General features: G+C 34.7%; 1 protein-coding gene across 1 annotated transcript in view; it reads left to right on the forward strand.

The window, feature by feature from the left end:
• Positions 1-25,364, forward strand: part of LOC105823868 (dihydropyrimidine dehydrogenase [NADP(+)]-like) — a 256,534-nt gene that overhangs the window by 217,147 nt on the left and 14,023 nt on the right. The window contains exon 4 of the mRNA XM_012661139.1: positions 20,129-20,216. Within this exon, the coding sequence (XP_012516593.1) occupies positions 20,129-20,216 (88 nt within the window). The remainder of the gene's footprint in view (positions 1-20,128; positions 20,217-25,364) is intronic.

Below are 25,364 nucleotides of genomic sequence, written 5' to 3' on the forward strand. Positions count from 1 at the left end.
ACTGAATTATAGCTCTCTAAATTACTTTTAAATATATGAAAAGGGGAAAGTCTTAACAAGGCAAAAATATTCCTATTTGTAGTAATGGGAAGTAAATTACCTTGTAAAAATTTCAGTTTTCCCAAGATAGGAATAATACAAACTCTCAAAAACCCATTGCACAGTCATCTTTATTATTATTATTATTAATTTATTCAACAAGCATTTGTTGAGCACCTGGTGTGCTTAGCTGCTGAAAATCCAAGATGTTATAACCTGGCAGTCTCCTTGCTCTTGTCAGCCTCCCTGGCCTCATATCCTGCTTCAGTAACCAGGGCCTTCTTTCAAAGCCTGGAAATGCTGAGCCTCCTGCCATCGCGTGGCATTTGCACGTCTCTTCTGCCTCCTGCACTCGTATCTTCACCCTGGTTAACTCCTGATCACCCTGGACATGGTGGGATGACTTCCCTGACCCTCTGATTCCACTGTGCTGTGCTGTCATAAATTTATCTTAGTCTATAATGAAATATTTGTTCATTCATTTGTTTAACCATAAGCTATGGAAAAAAGACTCTGTGTCTGTTTTATATGCCATCATGTTCCCATGGCCTTGCACCTAAAAGGTACTCAAACAATATTTGTTGAATGAATGAATGAATTTCCTCCTGGGACCTATCAGGCTGCTAGGATGCTTCAAAAAATAATTATATTATAGTTTGAAAAATGTGGGGATACAAAGAAAGAAATTAAAAAGCTTTAAGAGGAGTGGGGCGGGGGGAGGGAGTTGAGCGAGGCTTCTTAAGAGGAGATGACACCTAATGCTGCCTCCTGAAGGATGCCCAGGAACCTGCCAGATAGGGAGTGGGAGTGAGCAGCCACACATTTTGTATTGAGGGAAAAGCGAGAGCAAAGGCAGGAAAATTGAAAGAATACAGCATGTTTAACTAAAAATACTGCTTTTGTATTAACATTACCAAAATCAATACTGTACTGTCGTCTTATATATAGAACTTTAACAACACCTCTTCAATAAAAAAGGATTTATGCACCCACTAAACTGGGAGAACAGATTAATATCTTCCCAGCTTGCAAAGCAATTTCCTCTCAGTGGGGTTGTTCTGAAAAGTTCACCTTAAAAAAATATCAAGAAGGGAGCAGGTGAGAAATTTCACAGCTTAATGAAAAGGTGACACATAAGAAAAATTTATTCTCTAAGATTATTTTTAAGAAAGTTTCTCTTCTTTCTCTTTCTGTTTAATTAAAGTAGAAAATTTATATGTTGTCTCATCATGTGAAATACATTCATGTATTGGAGAAATATCCATTTTAGAAATGAGAACTAAAGGAGGAGAAAAATTATACCTCCACCAGAGAGCTTTCCATGATAAAGAGAGATTCATTGGCCTCCCTGCCTACTCCCACCACCCTGGGCTTCAATACCTCTTTTTGTTGTTGACATAGAAATTTGCCTAAACTGCCCAAATACAGAATTGGTTACTGAAGCAGTCCCATCAAAGCCATTAATAATGAACTATAAAAGAGGTCACTTGTAGAAATAATGATTACTGAGTCATCGCTTAATGTAACTCATCACGCTAGTGGGGTGGCTATGGAAATCAGCTTATATTTGGCTTTGCGGTGTAGCTGCTGCTGTCATTGTAAACCTTATGAATGCACATGGCCTTACACATTTTATTCTTATGATCTGTTATGTTTACACATTTTATGTTTATTCAAAATGACACCACTTTACTTTTGTGTTCTTCAAACCCCCTCAAATCAGTTTGGAAGGTTAAGCTATTTTTGCACATGTTTTTTAGTTAACATTTATTGAACAGTTACTATAAACATGGTATTGTTTTTGACACTCGTTATAATTATTTCACTTATTTTAACGGTAACATGTGGTAGTCATGGCTTTATAGTTTTTACCATAACACTTTGCTTTCTATTAGCTGTTGAAAAACAGTGCTCATTTCCTGCATTGTATTCTCCATTGTTCCCAGATTATAACACAAATGATTGACAGCAATGATTTACATTGAACACTTACTATATAGTGGGCACAGTTCTGAATATTTCACGCGTATTATTTATTTAATCCCACCATAATGGTATGATGTCTAGATTGTGACTAGCAACTCAGATGAAGAAACTGGGCACAAATATTTTAAATAACTTTCTCAAGATCACAAAGTTAGTAATGGAACTGGATACAAATCTAAAATCCATTAAACTATATTGCCTTTAATGGTATTGTGTTGTGGTAGGTATCTAATGGGTAGCGTATGGATAAAAGAAGAAAGATCAGTTAAAAGAAGGGATGATTGGTTTGCAGTGGGAGTAAATTAAAAGTAATTGGGCAGAGAGCTCTGTGAAGCTGATTCACTGTACACTGGTTACAAACTTGTCTGGGGACATAGAACACACTTATAAAATAGGTTTATTACTTATAAATAGGGACGACAGAAACCCGCTGATTGTGAGCCAATCCCTCAAGGCTTAGGAAAGCTGCCCAGGGTTGGATGATATCTCTACTGTGGGTGTCCGACTTGCACTGCAGCTGAGGGACCCCAGAAAGCAGCCCGTCTTGGAATTTGTACCGCTGGGTCACAGGACTCACTAGGCTAATGTGTTGAAGGACATCCTGTTTCCAGGGGGACTAGAACGGAACTTGGGATGTCCCAGCCAGTCCCTCATTATCTCAGGATGTTGCATTCCCAGTGTAGTTATTCTTGAGAACTATAAACAAGAAAGGAGGGAGAACTGGCTTGGTCCAAGGCCCAGAGAACTGTCCTGCAAGCTCCATGCCACTTTCAGTAGGTTAGTAACAAATGCTTCCGGTTCCTCACATTCTGTATCTTCCTCAAGCCCTGTGTTACTTGGCTTTTCCACAAGGCATATGCATGTGCACATATCACATATACACACTCTCTGAAGAAACATATCTGTACCCCATTCATTCAGTCAACAAAATGATAAGCGAACAGTTGTTGTGTCTTTAGCATTATACTAGGCCTTGAATATAGGGGAGTGAGCAGTTGAGTGCACCTCTAAACTTGGATTTGTATTGAGGGGGCAAGTGTGTGCACTCTGTATCTCTCATCTCTCTACCACCACACTTCCACATAATCTGAGGATGAGCATTTATATGTGTGATTCCACCACGATGAGCTTCTTGAGGGCAAAACCTGTACCTTATTCCTCTTGGTATCTCTAGCACCTAACAAAATCTCCAGAAAATAGTAAATGCTCTATAGATATTTGTTCGTTGAAAGAAGGATGGAGGAAAGGAAAGAATGAAGGAACCATGGAAATAATTTATTAAGAGTCCATGTACCACAAACATATCTAAGTTCTATTACCTTCACCTTCTTTATTAAGCTTTCTTAAATTTCATGCAGCATGTGACATACTGTCACAGCATTGTCAGTGCTCTTATGTATTTTATTAGGAGCATAGTTGATGGAATTTTCCATTCTTACAAAATATATATTATTTGCACTTAGCTTTCTATTTTCCTGTTTTTAGACTTTAAATCATAATGAGTTGTAAGCAGCTAACTTTAATGACTTTGTTCAAGATCTTATTTCTGAATATTATGTCCTTTAGCTTCTAGGCTAATTATCTCAAAAAATCTTCTGTTAATGATCAGATCATCTTCATATTTGTTCATTTTCCAGGCAGTGTCATTGCCTGAAATCTTGTTCTACCTTAAGACATGAATTAAATTGAGAAGATCAAACATTTATATTCTTATCTGTTTTTCACTGATATTCATTAATTTCCTAAAATTTCTACATATTCTTCATGTGCAGTATCAGCATTGATTTTTAGGCACTAAACTCCTGAGAACAGAAATTTATTTGTCACAATATATAAAGTTCCAAATGATGGGAAGGGACATAGTTTAGGGTAAGTCATGATAACATATGTTGAATACATATTTTTTATTTAATCTGTTATGCCTCATATTTCTGATATTTCTAAACATTGATTCTAATTGTTTTTATTTTGTCTGTCTAGTATTTGTACTGGAAAGACTGATCTTACTGATTTCTGTAGATAAATTATATGTGAGAAAATGCTTTGTAAATAGTAACATGATGTGCAAGTACTATTGCTGAGCTCCTTGTAAATAAATGAAGAGTTTTTCTTAGCTTGCTTTTTAAATCAGCCATCTATATGAAATAATATTATATGGTAATAACTGTGACATGCATGGTTTTCATATATTATTTCATAAAACTTCTTCAAGATTTCTGGGATTACTGGCTATCATTATGGGAAGTATTGTAAAAATGAAATAATAATATCCACTGGTTGGGCTTTAAAATAAGTCAAACCTGAATAAAAATCCTGAATCTGGCTTTCACAAGCTGTGAGGCAAGCTCTGATGTCACCATACCCTGTTAGGATGTTAGAATAAAGGAAAAACGGCAGAGAAAAGCAGGAATCACAGGCCTTTAGGAGATCTTTATTAACTACTTGATGATCACTAGGACCATAGAAATAAGCAATAAAATATTTGAAACCTAAGTCAGAGAAGAAAATTTTGTGCCTTAATATCTTTAACATGAGAATAACAACAGTATCTACCTCATCAGGTTTTCATGAAGATGGAATGAGTTAATATTTACATCTACCTCATTGAGTGATTATGAAGATTGAGTTAACATTTATAAAATACATAGAAACATGCTAGCATATAGTAACCCGTTATGTAAGTATTTATTAAATAAATGAAACTAACTACAATTATCTTGTTATAGCATGTATTATTTGTGTAAGTTCAAAGAACAATTATAAAACAACTATTTTTCCCAAACATTTGATGCAATAACTGGATATTGCCAAAATTATGGCTTTTTCATCTGATTTCAAATTTCTGATTTCATCTGATTTCAAATTAATCTATTTCCAAGCAAACTAACCCAAAGACAAAGAAACCCAACCGTTTTCTCATTGGAGGAGGAAATAGAAGAGAGACCAGAAAAGTGAATCAGCTGTTACAGTGCAATGTGATAATTGCTTTGATAAAGGAACCTATAGTGTGCTTTGAGAAACCAGAATGGCTCCAGGAGATAGAGCCAGGAGGCTCCACTGGAGACACTTGAGCTGAGTTCTGAAGGAAACTTGAAGTGTGGCTCCTCAAGAAAGGGAGGAGCATGTTGGAATGCACAAAAGTTGAACATGACTTAACCGGCTCCTGAAACTGTGAGCAGAGTTCTGGTATGGGGTAGGTGTTGCAGCTGGAGCTGTAGGAATGAAAAAGGGTAGGAGCTAAGGCTCAGAGATAATCTTTTGTCAAGATTCTTCCTTTAAACAGGAGAATTCCACGATCAGAAGTTTTAAAAAAAATCACCAGGACAACACTTTAAAAAAATATTTCTGCTGAATAAATTTTTCTTTTACTTGGGTAATCAACATAGATTTAGCTAAGTAAAGTGAATGAATGTTTAAATGTAAACTTTATTTAAATTAAACATGTGTGAAACATGTGTGAAGTGGGTTTACTTATTATTTTTGAAAAAGGAGAGTAGTATAATTTTTATGGAGTAAAACTTTTAAATAAACCTGTATGGACTCCACACATGAAACTTAACAGTTGCAAGAGGAAGAAAATCCAGATCTGGCCATTGCTCTCCAAATATGTTATTTTAGCCTCTAAAATAATTGCAATCGCTGTTGCACTTTTAAAGAAAAAAAGCTACATGCAAAAAACTCTTTTGAAAGCCTTTTACATGAAGTGAGTCCAATGTATTAAGTCACCATCTTCTAAGTAAGTTTCAATAAGTCCTCCCCTTCACCAGCATAGAACTTAGAACATAGTAGGTCTTTAATAAATAATTTTGAGTTGAATTATTCCTGTTACTCTATTATACCAAGAGAACTAAGATATGGAAAAATATATTTATTCCTAAATTTTATTTTATTTTATTTATTTTATTTTTTGAGGCAGAATCTTGCTTTGTTGCCTCGACTAGAGTGCAGTGGCATCATCATGGCTCACTGCAACCTCGAACTCCTGGGCTCAAGTGGTCCTTCAGCCTCCGGAGCAGCTGGGACCACAGGTGTGCACCACCACGCCCAGCTAATTTTTCTGTTTTTTGTAGAGATGGAGTCTTGCTCTCTTGCTCTGGCTGATCTTGAATTTCTGGCCTCAATGGATCCTCCCACCTTGGCCTCCCAAAGTGCTAGGATTACATGCATGAGCCAGTGCACCTGGCCTGTTCCTAAGTTTTATTATTGGTAAATGCTATCTTTTAATTTTAAGGCCATTTTCTTTACTGTTGTTTTAACTTAATGAAACCCTCATTCACTATTTCTTTGACTAGACTTGACCCTTTGTTTTGTTAGCTTTGTCAGCCACCAGCCACTCAGTACAGTTATCCCTCAGTATAAGCAGGGGATTGGTTCCAGGATTCCACGTGTACCAGAAGCTGCATCACGCAGTCAGCCCTCTCTATATGCAGGTTTTGCATCCTGTGAATGCTGTATTTTAAAAGTCTGTGTATAACTAGATCCGAGCAGTTCAAACCTGTGTTGTTCAAGGATCAATTGTATATTCCATTGTGATCATCTGTTAAAATTCTAAACTGTATCTCATGTAAGCCTTTGGAAGGTTTTTGAGAGAGGAAAAAAATATATAGGGTTGCTTTTGCCTGGTCACTTCATATAATCAGTATAAAAAATAAAAATTACCTAGGATAAAGTAATTTTAGTTGACAATCAACACTTATGCCTTGTTTTTTAAATTACGTAAGTTATACTTACTCATTGAAAAAAATGCAACAAGTGTAGTACTGTAGAAAGTAAAATCTATCCCAATCCACATGCCTTTAAGTAGATTTGCATGTTTGTTCAGATATTATTTTTTCATAATCAACATTTCCACATATCTAGGCATTGTATAGGAATAAACAACCTATTTTATTTATGGATTAAACTATTAACTTTTTCATATCTTTACTAGAAATGAGATATACAACTGTATATTACTATTACTATTATAATTACATCATTTCTGAAATTACTTGCAAATAAGTCATAAAAAATAGACCTCTTTTAAGTTTTGAAATTTTCTAAAAAGTTTACTTCTAGGTCATCTATAACTAATATATATTATTTTCTTTTAACCCTTTATAAAGGGCCTTCACGGGTTTGTCATAGATGGACTTGATAATTTTAAGGAATGAGCCATCTATGCCTATTTTGATGAGAGTTTTTATCATAAAGGTGTGTTGGACTTTGTCAAATGCTTTTTCTGCATCTATCGAAAGAATCATATGATCTTTGTTCTTGCTTTTATTTATGTGGCGAATTGCATTTATAGATTTGCGTATGTTAAACCAGCCTTGCATCCCTGGAATAAAGCCCACCTGGTCATGGTGAATTATTTTTTTGATGTGCTGCTGAATTCTATTTGCTAAAATTTTGTTGAGGATTTTTGCATCTATATTCATGAGGGATATTGGTCTGTAGTTTTCTTTTTTTGTTGTCTCCTTTCCTGGCTTTGGTATCAAGGTGATATTGGCTTCGTAGAATGAGTTAGGAAGGATGCCATCTTTCTCAATATTGTGGAATAATTTCTGTAGTATAGGTGTGAGTTCATCTTTGAATGTTTGGTTAACTCTGGAGTGTAGCCATCTGGTCCGGGGCTTTTACGTTTTGGGAGGTTTTTGATTGCTGCTCCAATTTCTGAACTTGAAATTGGTCTATTCAGATATTCTGTTACCTCTTGGGTGAACTTAGGGAGGTTGTATGTTTCCAGGAATTTGTCCATTTCCTCCTCGTTATATAGTTTTTGGGCATATAGGTTTTTGTAGTAATCAAAAATAATGTTTTGTATTTCCGTGGCATCTGTTGTGATCTCTCCTTTTTCATTTTTGATTGAGTTTGTTAGAGACCTTTCCCTTTGGATTTTAGTCAGTCTAGCCAGTGGGGTGTCAATTTTGTTTATCTTTTCAAAAAACCAGCTTTTGGTTTTGTTGATCTTGCGTACAGTTCTCTTGTTCTCAATTTCGTTTAATTGTGCTTTGATCTTAGTTATTTCTTTTCTTCTATTTGGATTGGGATTGATTAAAATTATCAAGTCGATCTATGACAAACCCATTGCCAATATCATACTGAATGGGGAAAAATTGAAACCATTCCCACTTAGAACTGGAACCAGGCAAGGCTGCCCTCTATCTTCACTTCTATTCAACATACTGCTCGAAATCCTCGCCACCGCAATTAGGCAAGAGAGGGATATTCAGGGTGTGCAAATGGGGACAGACGAGATCAAACTCTCGCTCTTTGCCGAGGATATGATATTATATCTAGAAAACCCCAAAGGCTCATCCAAGAGACTCCTAGAACTGATAAACTAATTCAGCAAAGTCTCAGACTACAAAATCAATACACACAAATCTGAGGCATTCATATATGCCAACAACAGTCAAGCAGAAGATCAAATCAAAAAGGCAATTCCTTTTACAATAGCCTCAAAGAAAATTAAATATCTAGGAATATATTTAACGAAAGATGTAAGAGACTTATACAGGGAGAACTACGAAACACTAAAAAAAGAAATTGTAGAAGATGGAAACAGATGGAAAAACCTACCTTGCTCATGGATTGGTAGAATCAATATCGTTAAAATGCCCATACTACCTAAAGTGATCTACAGAATTAATGCAATCCCTATCAAAATCCCATTATCATTCTTCACAGATCTGGAAAAAATAATTCTACGCTTTGTATGGAACCAGAAAAGACCTCGTATAGCCAAAGCAATCTTAAGTAAAAAGAACAAACTGGGACGTATCAGTTTACCTGACTTTAAGCTGTACTACCAGGCTGTAGTGATTAAAACAGCTTGGTACTGGCACAAAAATAGAGACATTGACCTCTGGAACAGGACTGAGAATCCAGAGATGAGACCATCTGCATATGGTACTCTAATCTTTGACAAAGCTGACAAAAACATACACTGGGGAAAAGAATCTCTTTTCAATAAATGGTGCCGGGAAAACTGGATAGCTACATGCAGAAGACTGAAACTAGACCCCTACCTCTCACCTCTCACAAAAATCAATTCAAGGTGGATAACAGACTTAAACCTAAGGCATGAAACCTTAAGAATTCTAAATGAAGATGTTGGGAAGACCCTTTCAGACATCGGCCTAGGTAAGGAATTCTTGAAGAAGATCCCCAAAGCAATCGCCGCAGCAACAAAAATAAATAAGTGGGATCTAATCAAAATAAAAAGCTTCTGCACTGCCAAGGAAACTATCATTAGAGTGAATAGACAGCCCACAGAATGGGAAAAAATATTTGCTCTCTACACATCTGATAAAGGGCTGATAACCAGAATCTATCTAGAACTCAAAAAAATCAACAAGAAAAAATCAAACAACCCCATCAACAAATGGGCAAGGGAAATGAACAGAAACTTTTCAAAAGAAGACAGAATAATGGCCAGCAAACATATAAAAAAATGCTCAACATCTCTAATCATTAGAGAAATGCAAATCAAAACCACAATGAGGTATCACCTAACCCCAGTGAGATTGGCCTCTATCAAAAAAACACAGAACAACAAATATTGGCGAGGATGTGGAGAGACAGGAACACTTCTACACTGCTGGTGGGACTGCAAATTAGTGCAACCTCTGTGGAAAAGAATTTGGAGATACCTCAGAGAGCTAAAAATAGAAATACCATTCGATCCAGCAATAGCACTATTAGGCATCTACCCAAAAGAGCACAAAACATTCTACGATAAGGACATCTGCACCCGAATGTTTATGGCAGCACAATTCACTATTGCAAGAATGTGGAAACAACCCAAGTGCCCGTCACTCCATGAGTGGATTATCAAAATTTGGTATATGTTTACAATGGAATATTAATCATAAGAAACGACAGTGATCTAGCACCTCTTACACTTTCCTGGATTAAACTTAAGCCCATTATCCAAAGTGGGGCACCACAAGAACAGAAGAACGGGATCCATTTGTACTCACCATCAAATTGGTATTAACTAATCAACACATAAATGCACATATCATAACAACATCTATTGGATGTTGGGGAAGGGGGAGGGCGGTGGGAGGAGGGGGGAGGAGGGAGGAGGGGACGAGTATTTGTATACACAAGGAGTGCAATGCGCACTACCCGAAGGATGGACATATTTGAAACATGGACTTGTTGGGGGGGAACCAAGGGCAACACACGTAACCTAAGCATCTGTAGCCCCATAATATGCTGAAATAAAAAAAAAATAAAGGGCCTTCACGGATATTAAGATAAAAATACAAGAGATCTTTCAAAATTCGAAAAGATAATTTTCACAGCATATGAATATGCTACAGAAAATGTCTGCAGTTTTACAAAAATGGGCAGGGTGTAAAGTTGCAAACTTCATGTGCTTCTGGATATCAAGATTTGCAGTCATCTTGGACCTTTTAAACACAAATTTAAATTCAACCAAGCTGTGATAAGTGGAATGATTACTGTTTATACTGTGGTATATTTTTGATTACAGCAAACAATGCTTTCTTTTCTAGTCGTCTTTGAGAATAAAGGAAAAAAAAATCTTCAGATGCAATGGTTTTGTGTAGCATCTTTTCCATCATGTTTTGTAAATACTGGAGAAGCTTTGACCAATTTGACCTAGAGATGGAATGTAACTTTGCTTACAAAAATTGCTATTAAACTGTTTAAGGTGTTCTAATTTTCTGTGAGTTCACTAAAAGCGAAAAATAAATGTGAACAAAATGTAAAAAAAAAAAATCTTTATTCTGTGAACCTTGGAAGGATTTTTTATATAAATCAAAGAGTTTATGACTCTACTGGGGAGATAGTTCAGGTGAAATAAGATTATTGCATAGTAGGAAAGCTATAATAAAAACTGTTAGTAATGTTGCACAGTTCCTTCTAAGGTCTGAAAGGATAAAAAGTATATTGAGCATCATGTAGCAGCTGTCTAGAATGTGAAGGGGACCACAATTGGGGTGAGAAACAATATGCTGGTTTGAAAAAAGTTACATATATCTTGTAGTTAAATTAAAAATGGTAGATTGGACTAGGAAATATATTATGAGGCTTAGGCTTTTGAAAGTGCCTACACGCTAACTAAATGTGTAATTGATCTTTATTATGAGTATGTGTTGTTTCATATAAACTTATATGAATTATTAAAATTAAACTTCATACAAACTTATTCAAATTAAAATGGTATATAAAATATAGATATATCCTTAATTATCAATACTTACCTAAAGACAGACTATATTTGTACACGGATAGCATATTTTCTCAGAGGATATTGCTATACCCTGCAGAGTAAGAAATACCTTGTTATGGTCTCACCAGGTGGTAGCAATAGAAAAGGGGAAGTGAGAAATAGGCCTAACATGAGCATTGAAAACACAGATGAGCCAGGAGATCATGTGTGGATCAGTAATGAAGGAAAGCCTCTTTTATCACATAAGTTCTCATCCTTACTAGTTTCATCCTTCAGATACTTGTTCAAACACATATATACATAATGAAGATCAGTCACTTTTCAAGTTAGAATGTAGCCATTTTCAAAAGTACAATCTTTATAGTATGGTGTGCAGTCCAATCTATCATCTTTAATGATTTTCAGGAGGAGAATATTTTTACATCATACTATTACCATGAGGAAACAACCGGAAGCCTCAAGAAGAAAGGATTCCATATATAGTACACTGTAATTAGCATTGGATCACTGATGAGATTGACATGTATTTTTGTGGTTTCATTCCTGAAGAAGTGTAGTGGCTGACTGAGGACTTTTTCATAAACATGTGTGAGCACCTATATATGTGCCAGCTACTAGCATAGGCACTGAGAGCTAAGCATGAATTATAGTCTTTGCCCTGGATGAGCCCAAGGTCCATTTTTTTTTTTTTTTTTAGTGGAATGCATTAGACAACAGTTTCTTTCTCTGTATTCTTTTCATTCATTAATTCATTCCACATTATTGGGCAGTTAAAAATTACATGGTGTAGTGGAGGCTGCAGAGTGGAATAAACAGAAGAACTATGTATGCATTCGTAGCTTGCTCTCATTGGTAAGCTCTCATATACTCATCTGTCTCTACAGGGTCAAATCCTACTTGTCCTTCAACCTTCAGCATGTTTCTCTGTCTAAGAAGTCTTCTATTTCTCCTGAGATGAAAATAACTTTTCCTTCTTCTGAAATCCCATATGGAGAAAAATGAACACTTAAAGCATATGCATATATTTTTCAGATGTTTACTATGTTCAATATATGTAAATAACTGTGAAATATTATATATGACTCTTCACTAATTCCTTCCACATTAAAGAAGAAAAAGCAACATATAACTTGCAGAATATTTTGAGGGTTGTAGAGAATACCTGTTAAGTTACTAAAGAAGTACATACTATTTAGTATAAGCATATAATCTTTAAACATTATCACAACAAACCTCTGATGTATAAATTATTATCTTCATTTGCATATGAGAAAACTCATGCCCAGAGAGGTTAGGTGATTTGCCTAATGTCTTAAAACTAGTAAAGTGAAGTCAGGAGTTAAATATGGGCAATCAAGCACCGGAGCCTGTACACTATGCTGTTCTTTCTGAGTTAATACATTTAAAGGCTTTGGACGAGCAAACATATTAGAGCACTTAATTAACAGTAGGATACACGTAAGTCTGGGTAAATGCACACACACACACACACACACACACACACACACACACACACACACACACACACACACACACACACTGTATAGCAATGGTTCCCAACCTTTTTGGCACCAGGGACCAATTACATGGAAGACAATTTTTCCATGGACTGGGTGGTAGTAGGGGGGCGTGGGTAGGGACACTGAGCTCAAGCATCGATGCCCTGCCCAGTTCCTAACAGGCTGCGGATCAATACGGGGCCATGGTCTGGGGGTTGGGGACCACAGCTGTATAGCATTCGTATATGCTATGTATTACCTGACTTACTTATGCTGGCTATGTTTAGTATAGCCAGATCTTACAGAGAACGTTATTTTAGGTACATGGCTTATCACTATCTCATTACTACAACAAAGAGGAAACTCTTTATCTTCCTCATGAATTTAGCCATCTTCCTCAATTCCTTTAAATATATACTCTCAATCCCCACCATCTTTAAGGTGGGTAAAAAATGGCCTCTTAGGAGAGGGTTTCCCACAAGACCTACTAGGACTTAAAGCTGAGTTTTTATCTGTGGTACTTTCTGGTTTTCTTGATTGAAGTGTACCTCTGTTGTAGCTAGTTGTGACAGGTATCAAATTGTATCAGATGTTTTAGCACCTAGATATCTACTGGGCAGAAAAAACATTTAATAAATACATTTATGTATTTTTCTGTATTCATTGTCTTTGCTGTTACTGTTTCTGTATTATTGATATATTAAAAAACTGGTGAGTACTTAATATTTAATTACTTTTAATAGTTGCAAGATAATACGTTATTTTTGTTCCATTTTAACAATTCAGTTTATGAATTATGATCTTGTACTTTTTAAAGAAATTTCTAAAAGAGAGCAGCTGGAAATAGGACACTCTTTTCCTTCACTACTACAATCTACAGTAACCTCATTCAACCCCATAACTCTCAGCATAATTATCAGTACCATCCTTTTGGCAAAAACAAACAAACAATTTTCTTTTGGCCTCTTGGTCATTGCTGTTTGGTGCTATTATTTAAATCTTGTTGTATTATGTAATATTTATATTTCCAATATCTTAGAGCCCCAGTAGATTCAGAAAGCTTTAAGTACTGACCCTACTTTCTTTATATGAGCTCTGTTCTCTTTTCATACCTAAATATTTCTGTCTGTGCCTATATTCATGATGTATGTCTGTTTTCTTCCAATGAATCTTCCTGCAGTTATTATTAACGTACACTGATAACATCACATCCTTATTGTTCTACCTCTGTATACTAAAAACTTATTTTCAAGTCTTTTTTTCTGTTTCCAAATCTCTTTAAGAGTAAGGAAGGAAAAAATATAAGTTTAAGAGCAAAATCCTTCAGATACTTGTGATGATATTTTTTTTCTGTGTAGTAAAATAGGACAATGTTTGCTTTATTTTTTTTAAATGATAGCACTAAGTCTTTATGGAGATATATTTTATTTGCTTGCAAGACAACATGATATATGTGAGTTTGTGGTTTCTTATGCTGTTGAGATTTCTTGTAGCATACTTAATGTTTTTAATAAAAATATGCTAATAAAAGTATCTTTCTAGCACAAATGGCTAAACCAAATTTGCTTAAAAACTGTAACAAAATTAGCTTCCTAATAATCGTATATTGTTTTGAAGAAAATAAATGCTACAGCATGGAACAGTCCATGGATTGAGTTAGAAAAGTTTGCCATAAGCTCTGAGGAAGATTTAGAACAAGTCATTTTCCTTCTCTGAGGCATAGTGCCTCAATGGCTATTAAGGTTCGGTAAGCCTTCAAAACTATTTGATACCGTAAATCCCTAACCCTTTCATCTAGACTTGAGAAGCCTCTTGAGGAGACAGGACTACTTTTTACTTTTTTTTTTTTCTTAAACTAAAATTGGACTCCAGGAGAGATGATGCCGTAGTCTTTTTCTAGCTGTGACTACTTAACTGCTTTTCTTCTCAGTCTTCACATTTCTCTGGCAAAGAGGCACTAATGTCACTAAGAGATGAGGTCAGTGGAACACCACTTTTTAAAATTCTAACTTGTCTTTGTATGTGGATGGGATATTCTTGGGTATAAGACACTAAATATGTTTTAGTAGTTTCCTTAGCTGCATTGGCCACTAGTCTCTTTATGCTTCTGAGAGATTCCCCACCTATGCAATGGAGATAAAAGAAGTTTTATTAATTTTTAAGAATCTGTTATGTATGAAGATCAAAAATAAGTATTGAATTTGATACAAGTCCCTTCTTTTAAGTTAAAATATGCAAAAAGTATAAACTATACATTTTAAGCTGTTAACTTCTGAGAAAACCAATAATTCTCTGAGGCAGACTATAGAAAACATGTAGAAAAGTTCTCAACTGTGTTTTATTCCCAGAATCATAATCTTCATCATCTAACAAATTATTTTAAGCATCAGTGTGTGAATTGTGTACTATTCTAAATTTGCATCTCTTGAATTGTTCTGAAGCACCCATGTGGTAATGGGAATTTCTAGTAGATAAATAGCTCTATGTAAAAATTGTATTTGATATTAACTTGTAAATACAAGTATATATTAAAAATCTTAACACATGAACATTGTAAGTGTGATTAAAAGGCAGAATGGTGCATAGCATTAGAAATCCAATTACTTTTAATGATGTTACATAGCTTCCAGCTCAGTAGAATGTAGAAGCTGGGCTAAGACGAATATTAAGAATATTCAAAGTTAGTTCCAAATGCCCCTCAGCCAATAAGAACTTGAAGTGTAATCAGAGAAGCAGAGTCAGAAAGTATGTAGAAAGGGCTGTTAATGGAGTATTAAGAGAAGCACAGAAGTGGAAATAGTCACAGAGTTATTGGAAGCTGAGAATGGTTTTGACTATTTTGACTATTTAATGGATCAGAATATGGAGTTAGTTCCATCATGTTTTAAAGAGACCAACAACCTTTCTTGGATCCTTTTATTATGACAGAGTCTGGGTACAAGGGATGAAAGCTGTAGAACTCATACACATATATGACACTCACAACCTCTGTTTCTTGATTCACACTCCTTCCATTCAACCTGATACTTGATTCTGCCCAGTTTTCAGTAGGAATATTGCAGAGTTGAGGAAGAATATTATACTATGTATTTACCTACACTGGTGCTTATAAGGTAGGGAAGCTGGTCCTGAATCCATCTGCTACACCTCAATTAGGTGGACCTTCCAAATGTTGGTACTGAACATCAAATATGTGAGGAAGTGAAATATTAACATTAGGGCAATATTTTAATTTTTAGTATAAATATTAACTTGCCCAATTTCATTATATATATATATATATATAAATTAATTTAGATTGTACAAGCCTGATGAACGGTGCCAACCTGATTAAACCAACATCAAGCAAAACCAAAACAATGAATTATGAGTTTTAAAGTTTTCAAGTAGATTTGTGTGTTTGTGTGTTTTGCCTTTTTAACTGAGAAAGAAATTAATTCAGTCATTTAAGCTCATGGAGTAGAAAATGCTTTAACAAGCATAGGTTACAATTCCGACTGCAATGTATGGTTACCAACAAAAGAAGCAGGCATCTGTTCTCAGATGAGTGAAGAATGAAATGCTGCTTATTTCATTACTCACTATAATATTTTTGGTTTTGTACTATGGAGTAAAACTGTCCAGCCTCATTGATATTTGAGAAGAGGAATCATGTTTCTTTATCCCTAGAGGAAGATCCTAGATAAATATGTCGTTAATAGTGTTTGTCCCTTAAGTTGCAGTACTTAAGTTTTCATATATTTTTTATGGTCATGGTGAATCATGAAAGATTCATATTTTTTAAGGATTCTATATTTTGCTTTTAATGAAATTCATTGTTATTCTCTTTAATAAATATGGAAATGGAAAAAGTTTATGACTAGTAAAATATCTAAGATGTTTCATTTTTAAGAATAATCATTTCTCTTCCTATAAATGTAGTAATTATTTGGTGATTAAAATGTTACATGATTGTTTTTATGAATTAAATTTTGCCTCTTATAATGCATTTAAAAATAAACTGCATTATAACAGAATAACTTTGAAAGGTAAAAGGGGAATTAAATGAATGAAGATGAAAACAAGTATAATTTAAATGTTACTTCTAAGGAAAAATTTATGTAGAACAGTGGTTTATAATAATTGTTGACATATTGCCCTAAGTACTGTGTCTGTGATTTTTCATGGTATCAATCATTTAAAGCAATTTAGGTAATAACATTCTGACATGCATTTCTGCTATTTTATTTACACCATTTGCCTACATCATTGTAATGCAGTACCTTTCTGATTTGGTACAGTAAATGCACTCTGTAATATCTATTATGGCATGGTCAAAGGATAATTTATTGTCAAATAGAAAAATAGGTCAACATTAATGTCACTTGATGATCAACTCCCCCCCCCAAGTTTAATAAAACATCTCACCAGTATACATTCCAGTGCAGTGGTTGATATTTTATTAGGACTACCTGGCTATAGCAGTAGTGTAATTACTGAGCTGTCAGAGTGAAAAGTGGGATTAATGGCAGCCTGATGCACTTTAGTCTGCAGAGCGCTTAGAGAATTGCAAGATGGTATTATTATCAGAGTCTGCCCATTCTGGCATATTCATGACACCAAAGAAAAAAAGAATGCTACAATTCAGGTTTGCGTGGCCCTGCCTCATTAACATCTGACATTTCCAACAGCTGTTATTTGTGAACTAGCTCAATAATAAAAGGAGAATTATTTGGTAAAGAGGCTTAATAACCACAACTAAAAATCCTTACATTGTCAGTGCTGTTAAGTGAATCTGTTTATGTTGAATTTAAGATTTCTTTGGAAGAACAGAAAAATACACTGCACATTAATTTGGTTCATTCATACCTGCTGACATTTTAACTTTATTTTTTAATTGCCTTATTATTCAAGTTGGGTGTTAGAAAAAAAGAAAAGCAGAAAACTTCTGACTTCATTAGGGTTGACCAGAATACATATGATGTGCTCTCATGCTCTGTGTGTGCGTATGTTTGTATATGTATTTGTGTGTATGTGTATATCTTTATTCCTGTGTAATGACAGATATTTAAAACTGAGATGACTTTTTTATAAATGAGAAAATATTTAAAATGGCATATTATTTACTAAATTTATAGCTATTTTATATTATCACATAATAGAAAATCCTTTCAAACCACTGGTAATGCTTAATGTATTTATTTATATGACGGTTACTCATATAAATATCATCTCATTTTGACATCAACAACCAAATAGGGCATGCATTATGGGGTTTTTGCATTGTTTTGCAGTGTATGCTGCAAATCATACTTTCAAGAAATTCTTTTTGAATTCAGTGACAGTGTTTCAAGGAAAAAAATCCTAAGTATGAACAGATAGGAATTCAACTAAATGATAGATGTGGCTCTAACAATGGCATTTAGAGAAATGATAGGGGAGAGGTTTAATGACTACATTTCAGAGAGGACAATTGATTATGAAAAGCCTTTGGTACTCATTGTGTAAAATTTAATTTAGAGAGAAGGCCAAGGGCACAAACCAGAGAAAAGAGATCAGATTTAAAAACAAGATATTAATTAGGTACTGAGAAATTGGATCAGACAATGAAGAGGGCTCTCTTATTCACAAAAGGATGACAAGGAGACTGGTATTGTTTTCTTGAAGGAAATGAACCAAGATCTTTACACATGGAAGTAGACAGAAAATGAGCTAGCTAGTCACCTTTGTCACTGAACAATGTAGGATTCATTCTCAGTGAAATTCTTGGATGATTCTGGTTTTCGACACATGTGACAGTAGTGTATTTTCTTGAGCCTTATTTTCAGCCTTATTTCTCTCTACTCTCACTCTTGCTTTATGCCAAACCAAATTCCATTAGTTCATTACTGTATCATATTCTCTTCTTTCCAGGCTCTGACACGTACTCTTTCTATTCTTGGGTCATTCTCTTGAATGACTCTGCACCATTGCTTTCTTAATGTCCAGTCATTCTTCAAGCTTCCATTTTTAAGTATTATTCCTCCAAACAAGCTATTCCCGACTCCTTCTGGGACGATTGTCCCACCTGTGTGTGCCCTTAGCATGCTGTATTTCATCCAAATTCCCACTGATCACACTGGCCACTGCTGCCTTTGCAATATGTGTACTTCCTTCAAACTGCAAGTTCCATGAGAACAGAACCATGGTGGTCTAGTCCAACACTTTTATACTCTCATATCCCGGGGTCTGCCATGTAACAAAGCTCATTAAATATTTATTAAATGAACGAATAAATGAAGACACACACACATAAGTTAATGATATAATGAAAATTCTAGCTAGTGGTTTCAGTTGTTCTGAAGTAGTGATTACAGAATTGTCGTCACAACGTGGTTCTAACCAAGTACATCAGAATCACCTCAGAGGCCTTTTTTTTTTTCAAAATCCATATTCTCAGGCCAACAGTGACTGACCAGGGGCTCCTCTTTGGAATCTGTGGCATATATCAAGCTTTCCAGGTGGTTCTTAGGTGCACTAAAGTTTAAGTATGTCCCCGGTCAGTTCCCCAGTAAGCAGATTCTGAGATTAATTAGTATGCCGGAAGTTTATTTGGAGGTCAACATCTGTAGAAGAGTGAAGCAAGCGGGATTGGGTAGACTATCACAATAAAAGCTTCATTGGATTCCTGCAGACTAGTTCCCCAAATGGGGGTAAGGGGACTGGGCCTCTAACATCACTCCTTGATCTGTAATTGGATGTGGGCCAATGGGCACTAGAAAGGGGGCCTGACCTTGTTTGATCCATTCTCTTCAGCAGCTGAAGCCAAGGCATCTGGGGGAATAAATTCTTTGGTCCTGAAGGGAGTAGATCTGGGCTATGCTTTGAAGAATCTGCTATATAGCCCAATTGCCATGTGAATGGTAGTGTAGGTTGAAAGGGCATGAGGGCTAGGGGGAGGAAGGAGAGAGAGAGACAAGGACATGGAGAGGGAAGAGGAGAAATGAAGAAGAAAGTTTATTATAAGTGGTAAAAAAGGAAGATTTCACCCTTGCATTTGTGTAATAATTGTGGTCTATAAGACTTATAAAATCTTATCATAAAAGACTTCATGTTCCAAGCATTGTCAGTATAGTAAGGGATCAAAATAAGAATGATAAAGTAAATGAGCGAACAATGTATCTTAAATAGGTGTGATCCTCTTAAAATGGAGGAGGAACTCTGAGAGGAGGGGCAGTTTTTAGCGAGAATGGCGCTATTGTATGCATCTCAGGAGGTGTGCAAAAGGTGAAACACAAATACCATATATTTATTGCTTAAGAAAAGTTTTGTACCTAAAAATAATTTTATTTATACTTACTAGACACTAACTCTGAATGAGTATAAGGTAGAAAATATCCAGAAGATTGTCTTAGTTATTTTGAAGTTTTCTTAATGCAGTTATTTTGTTCCCTAGGTGCCTGAAATGTGCAGATGCCCCCTGTCAGAAGAGCTGTCCAACTAATCTAGATATTAAATCATTCATCACAAGCATTGCAAACAAGGTAAATTCAGACTTAGCTCTGTAAATGAAAATAATGACAGGATTTCTTGTTTTATATTATTACCTATGGTTAAAGCATATAGCCTGTCTTAAATTTGGTTAAAGCATTAAAAATATGTCTTCTATAGGCATTTGAAAATGTGGCATATTTTATTAATTAAAAACTTCCAAGCTATTATTTGATAATCAGGAAAATGCATATGCATTGTTTTTTTGCCTTAAAATTAGTTTCTGTTAAAATTAATGATTTTTCATACAGGGCATTCACTGAATAGATTGACTCCAGCTTAAGCTTGCTAAATACTTATAGATAGTAACTGTCATATATCATCAAAACACATTTCAAATTTGTGAAATCTTTGTTTTAAAATATTCTTTGGGATTAAGTCTGACACACAGACATATCAAGGGGATGTCTTTTCTCTTTTTACTAAAATTCAGCTAATTTAAGATTTGATGTAATTCATAGAGGATAAGAGAGTTATAACTAAAAAAATAGAAAACAGGCTTATATGGGCAAGAGTAGAACAAAAGGAATTTTGATCTTTCGTTTTTTTAAAATCAATGTAAGGCAAACCCAGTTTTCATTCACTAATGGAAGGTTGATTGATTGAGTAATTAATAGTACCTATTGTTTTTGTGAAAGAAGCCTTCAGAGCCCTTGCCCAAGTGTCTTATCCTTTAACAGATGTGCAAAAGCTGAAGACAGTCTCCGATAAGGATACAGAGAATCCTTTTCACGAGATTTAATACTAATGTTCTAAAATTCTGTAAAGATACAGTAAGTCCTCCTTTAACAACCAGGTTCTTTTTTATAATACATATGAAGATCATTTCTTAATATGTCCATTATTTAAAACAACTATTTTGGGAGAGAAATTATAAATTTATATTGCTTTAATGTTTCAAAGAATTAAAGAATATTACTTAGGTGTAGGGGCTTAGCATTAATCTGCATGATCAGATTTCTTAGGATTTGAAATCTGGGTTGAATTTTTAGATTGAATACTTATTGGGAGCCCAGGGAAAACTACTTACCTCTTTACTTACAAAGGAAAGATAACATCTATCTTACAAAGTTGTGGCATAAACTAAATAATGCATATACTATGAAAATATCTACTGTAGTAATACCTCAACAAATATTTTGTTGATGTGAAGTCATTAATTTCCCTATTCATCCAATATGGTAAATACTGTAGAAGTGATTGATAAAATATTATTTATGAAATCTTATTTGTTTAATAATGATCTCATTAGAAAAAGAGTGAAGCAGAATTTCCAAGTTTGATGTCTGAAGTGTTTTGACTAAAAATATATCTAAGTTAGCGTTCCTGACATCAAGTATGAGGAGATCTGAAAATTATGATGGACCATCTTGGAAGATCCATGATAGTGAAATTTTATCTAGATATTTAAAAATTCAGTAGTTATTTAGTAATTCTAATAAGTATACACTCTATTTAATGTCTATCCAAATTTATAGGAAAAAAAGATGAAAAGGGATTATTTGTAAAGTTTATAAAATGTCTAAGAAAGATCAGAATCATTTCAATTTTAGGAAAATCTTTTTTTATTTCCTTAATATGTTCCTATTTCTTACTACCTAGTGAAGCATGTGCATAGGTATTTATTTAAACAGATTTCCATATAAATATAAGATATTCGAAGATATTTAATTCAAAATAAAATATTTTGTAAGTCATTTTAAAAACTATTGTACTCATGTTTTGTTGAAAAATTACTGTAGCAATCATAAAGGGTCAAAGGTACTTGTTCTTTACAGCCTGCGGCTTTTTAGGTATTTACTGACTATGTACAATGTGGGCTGTCTCACATACCTCTGCCAGTGGACCTCAACACAGAAGGGGGATTCTTTCCAGGTTGAGAGGGTAATTGAATCGCCAGATTCAATGAGTCTCGCGACTCTTTGAGAAAAGGATGTCACTTGTGTTGTATTGTGTTAGGCTTTTGTGATTCAGTGGAGTTTAGGTCAATACTTCCATTCTTTATTTTCTTACAAACCGGATTACAGCTCTAGTTTCCAAAGGTACACTCAATTCTATTGTACCTCCTCAGTCAGTTTTTCTCAGTTTCCTTTGTGCAGGCTGTTGTTTGCAATTGTATCTCTCAATTGGAAGTACACGTTTCAGACTCATCAAACTGTGACTGCTGTATTATATTTCTTGATAGTTTGTCTTTTAAAAAACACTACTTTATATAACAATATAGAGGTCGATCTATAAATGTAGTGAACAAAATGGCTGCTTTTAAGTGTTCCTTGATTTCATGATATTTCATTTTAAACAATAGTGATATGTTTTCTTTTCAAAACTGTTACTTAAATTGTAAAGCATTGATTTTTCCATGACTTTGCATATTTTTGTAGAATCTGTGCACTTATATTTGTGTGGCCGTTATATAGAGATAAATAAATTTAAATTTAATAATACATATTACAGAAAAGCTGACTGATTGACTTTATGTAAAAATAAAAGTTTCTTCTTTATGATGGATCCTTATTGAAAGTAACTGGAAGTCAGAAGACCAACAAAATCAAACCAGCATAATTTACTGATAAATATTATTGGACAAGAATATTTGTATTTTAAAGAAAGTTATCTTGATATGTGTGTATGTATGTGTATGTATGATGTGTGTGTGTATATATATGTTTGCTTGATATATATGTGTGTGTGTGTGTATATGTATCATACAGGTGTTCCAAAGCAGGAAAGGAGAAGTGCAATCAATGGATTTGGTACATTGAACTTGCTTTTCAAGTTCAACGGCTAAGTGGTTTATACACTTACCAAACAAAATATCGATCACTTCCAGAATTATTTTCCAAAAACATAGTTGTATCAATTATATGACTTCCTTGCTCAAAAACTTTAGTTGCTATCCAATGACTATAAAGTAATGCCCAAATATATAACTTATTAAGTAAGCTGATTGGGCTTTCCCCATTGTTATATTAGAGAAGTAAGTAAAAGAAAAAATTTTAGGAAGTTGTCCATAATTTATCACTCAGTATTTTTTTAAAATGTAAATATTTTAAAAATGTAAAACAAAAATGAGTGACAAGATTGCAGACTTTCTTTGGTACACCAGGTTTCTTCACCTGTATTGCTAGATGATAATTATGAGCACCTTGATCCATTTCAAGGATTGACAGAAACTTACCAACCTGCCATAAGATGATGCTCAATACAACAAAGCTTTGTAAAAAAAATTCTATCTCCTTTGGCCAACGTCTCTCCAGGATAATTACAGTGAGATAGGAGGAATATTTTTTTAAATGTCCTCAATAGGCAAAAGTAGAGAGATAGAAAGTAGATAAGTGATTGCCTGGTGCTGAGGCTTAAGGGGTCAGGTGAGAATAGGTGGGAAGATTTGATAGAGATGAGTAATGACTATGGAGTCTCTTTTTTGGGTGATGAAAATGTTCTAAAATTGATTGTGGTGATGGGTGCACAACTCTGTGAACATACTAAAAAATGGAATGCACACTTTAAATGGGTGAATTTTATAATATTACATTGAATTGAATTACATATCAATAAAACTGTTAAACACACACACAAACACACACACACATACACACACAGAGACAAACGTGCGCGCGCGCACTCTATCTCTGTTATGTTCCTAGAGGGTACATAAGCCATTATCCTGCAGAGTTGAATATGCTATGTAGTTTAAATCAGTAATTCTGAGTTCATGTGCCAGTTTTCTTTACAGATGAGCTGCCAATTTTTTAGTTTATATTATGAGTTTGTGTCAGTTACAGCAGCAGTCCCCAACCTTTTTGGCACCAGGGACCGGTTTTGTGGAAGACAATTTTTCCAGGGACTGGGTGGCAGGAGGGAGGTGGTTTCGGGATGATTCCAGCGCATTACATTTATTGGGCACTTTATTTCTGTTATTATTACATGTTGAACTTCTCTGCTAGTGATAATCTGTATTTGCAGCCACTCCCCAGTGCTAGCATCACTGCCTCAGCTCCGCCTCAGATCATCAGGCATTAGATTCTCATAAGGAGCATGCGACCTAGATCCCTCGCATGTACAGTTTATGGTAGGGTTCACACTCCTGTGAGAATCTAATGTCCGCTGCTGGCTGCTGATCCGACAGGAAGCGGAACTCAGGTGGTGATGGGAGTGATGGGGAGTAGCTGTAAATACAGATGAAGCTTCCCTGGCTCACGCCCACCACTCACCTCCTCTGTGCCTCCCAGTTCCTAACAGGCTACTGACTGGTACCACTCTGCAGCCCAGGGGTTGGGGACCGCAGTGTTAGAGGGTTAATCTGAATGAGTCTTGTGGCATAAAGTATTTTAATTCTAATTACCTCTTTCCCATTTTATAAATAATGTTTCGTGTATATTAATTCTATTCCTTTTTTAATTTTTATTTATTTATTTTTTTTATTTCAGAGTATTATGAGGGTGCAAACATTATGGTTACATTTTATGTCTTTGCTTTAAAACTTGATGGGAGTATTGTAAATGCTTTATTTAATCAATATTGGATTAGCTTTATCATATTTTTACCCACTTTTTTTTTCATTTTTTTCTTGCAGTTTCCATGTGGAAGCAGTTTACTTCTACTTGTAATAAATCATATAAAATTTCAATGAAAAAAACTTTGTTGTTGCCAAACTATTTTAGTTTTTCTTTCTAAAACTTATTATTTTTTATTTTTGTTTTACTTTTGAAAATTATTTACACTATCCATACAATTCAGGGCAATTATTATTATTTTTTTTCACCTCATGGAACTTGTCATTTCAGTGTCTTTTATCATCCAATGCTGGTATGGAAAAGTGAATGGATGGCTGATTACTGCTCATTTAAAGTGTGTCTTTTAGGGGATTGGCTATTTTAAATATCTTTATGTCTTTGATATTAAACAATTTTTAATGATTTTTGTAACTTTATTTCTTTTTACTTATTCTACTTAGTTTTCATTGGAATTCTTGAATCTGTGGGTTGATGTCTTTCATTATTTGGAAAATTTCTCATTGTCTCTCTGTTCTTTCTTTATGGAGCTCATATTAGATACATGCTAAGCCTTCTTTCTTTGTTATACCTGACTCTTACATTCCGAATATTAGTCACTTTGTTTATATGGGGGGTTACATTCTA

The sequence above is a fragment of the Propithecus coquereli genome, unplaced genomic scaffold, assembly GCF_000956105.1.
Source record: "Propithecus coquereli isolate 6110/MARCELLA unplaced genomic scaffold, Pcoq_1.0 Scaffold7, whole genome shotgun sequence".
Classification (NCBI taxonomy): domain Eukaryota; kingdom Metazoa; phylum Chordata; class Mammalia; order Primates; family Indriidae; genus Propithecus; species Propithecus coquereli.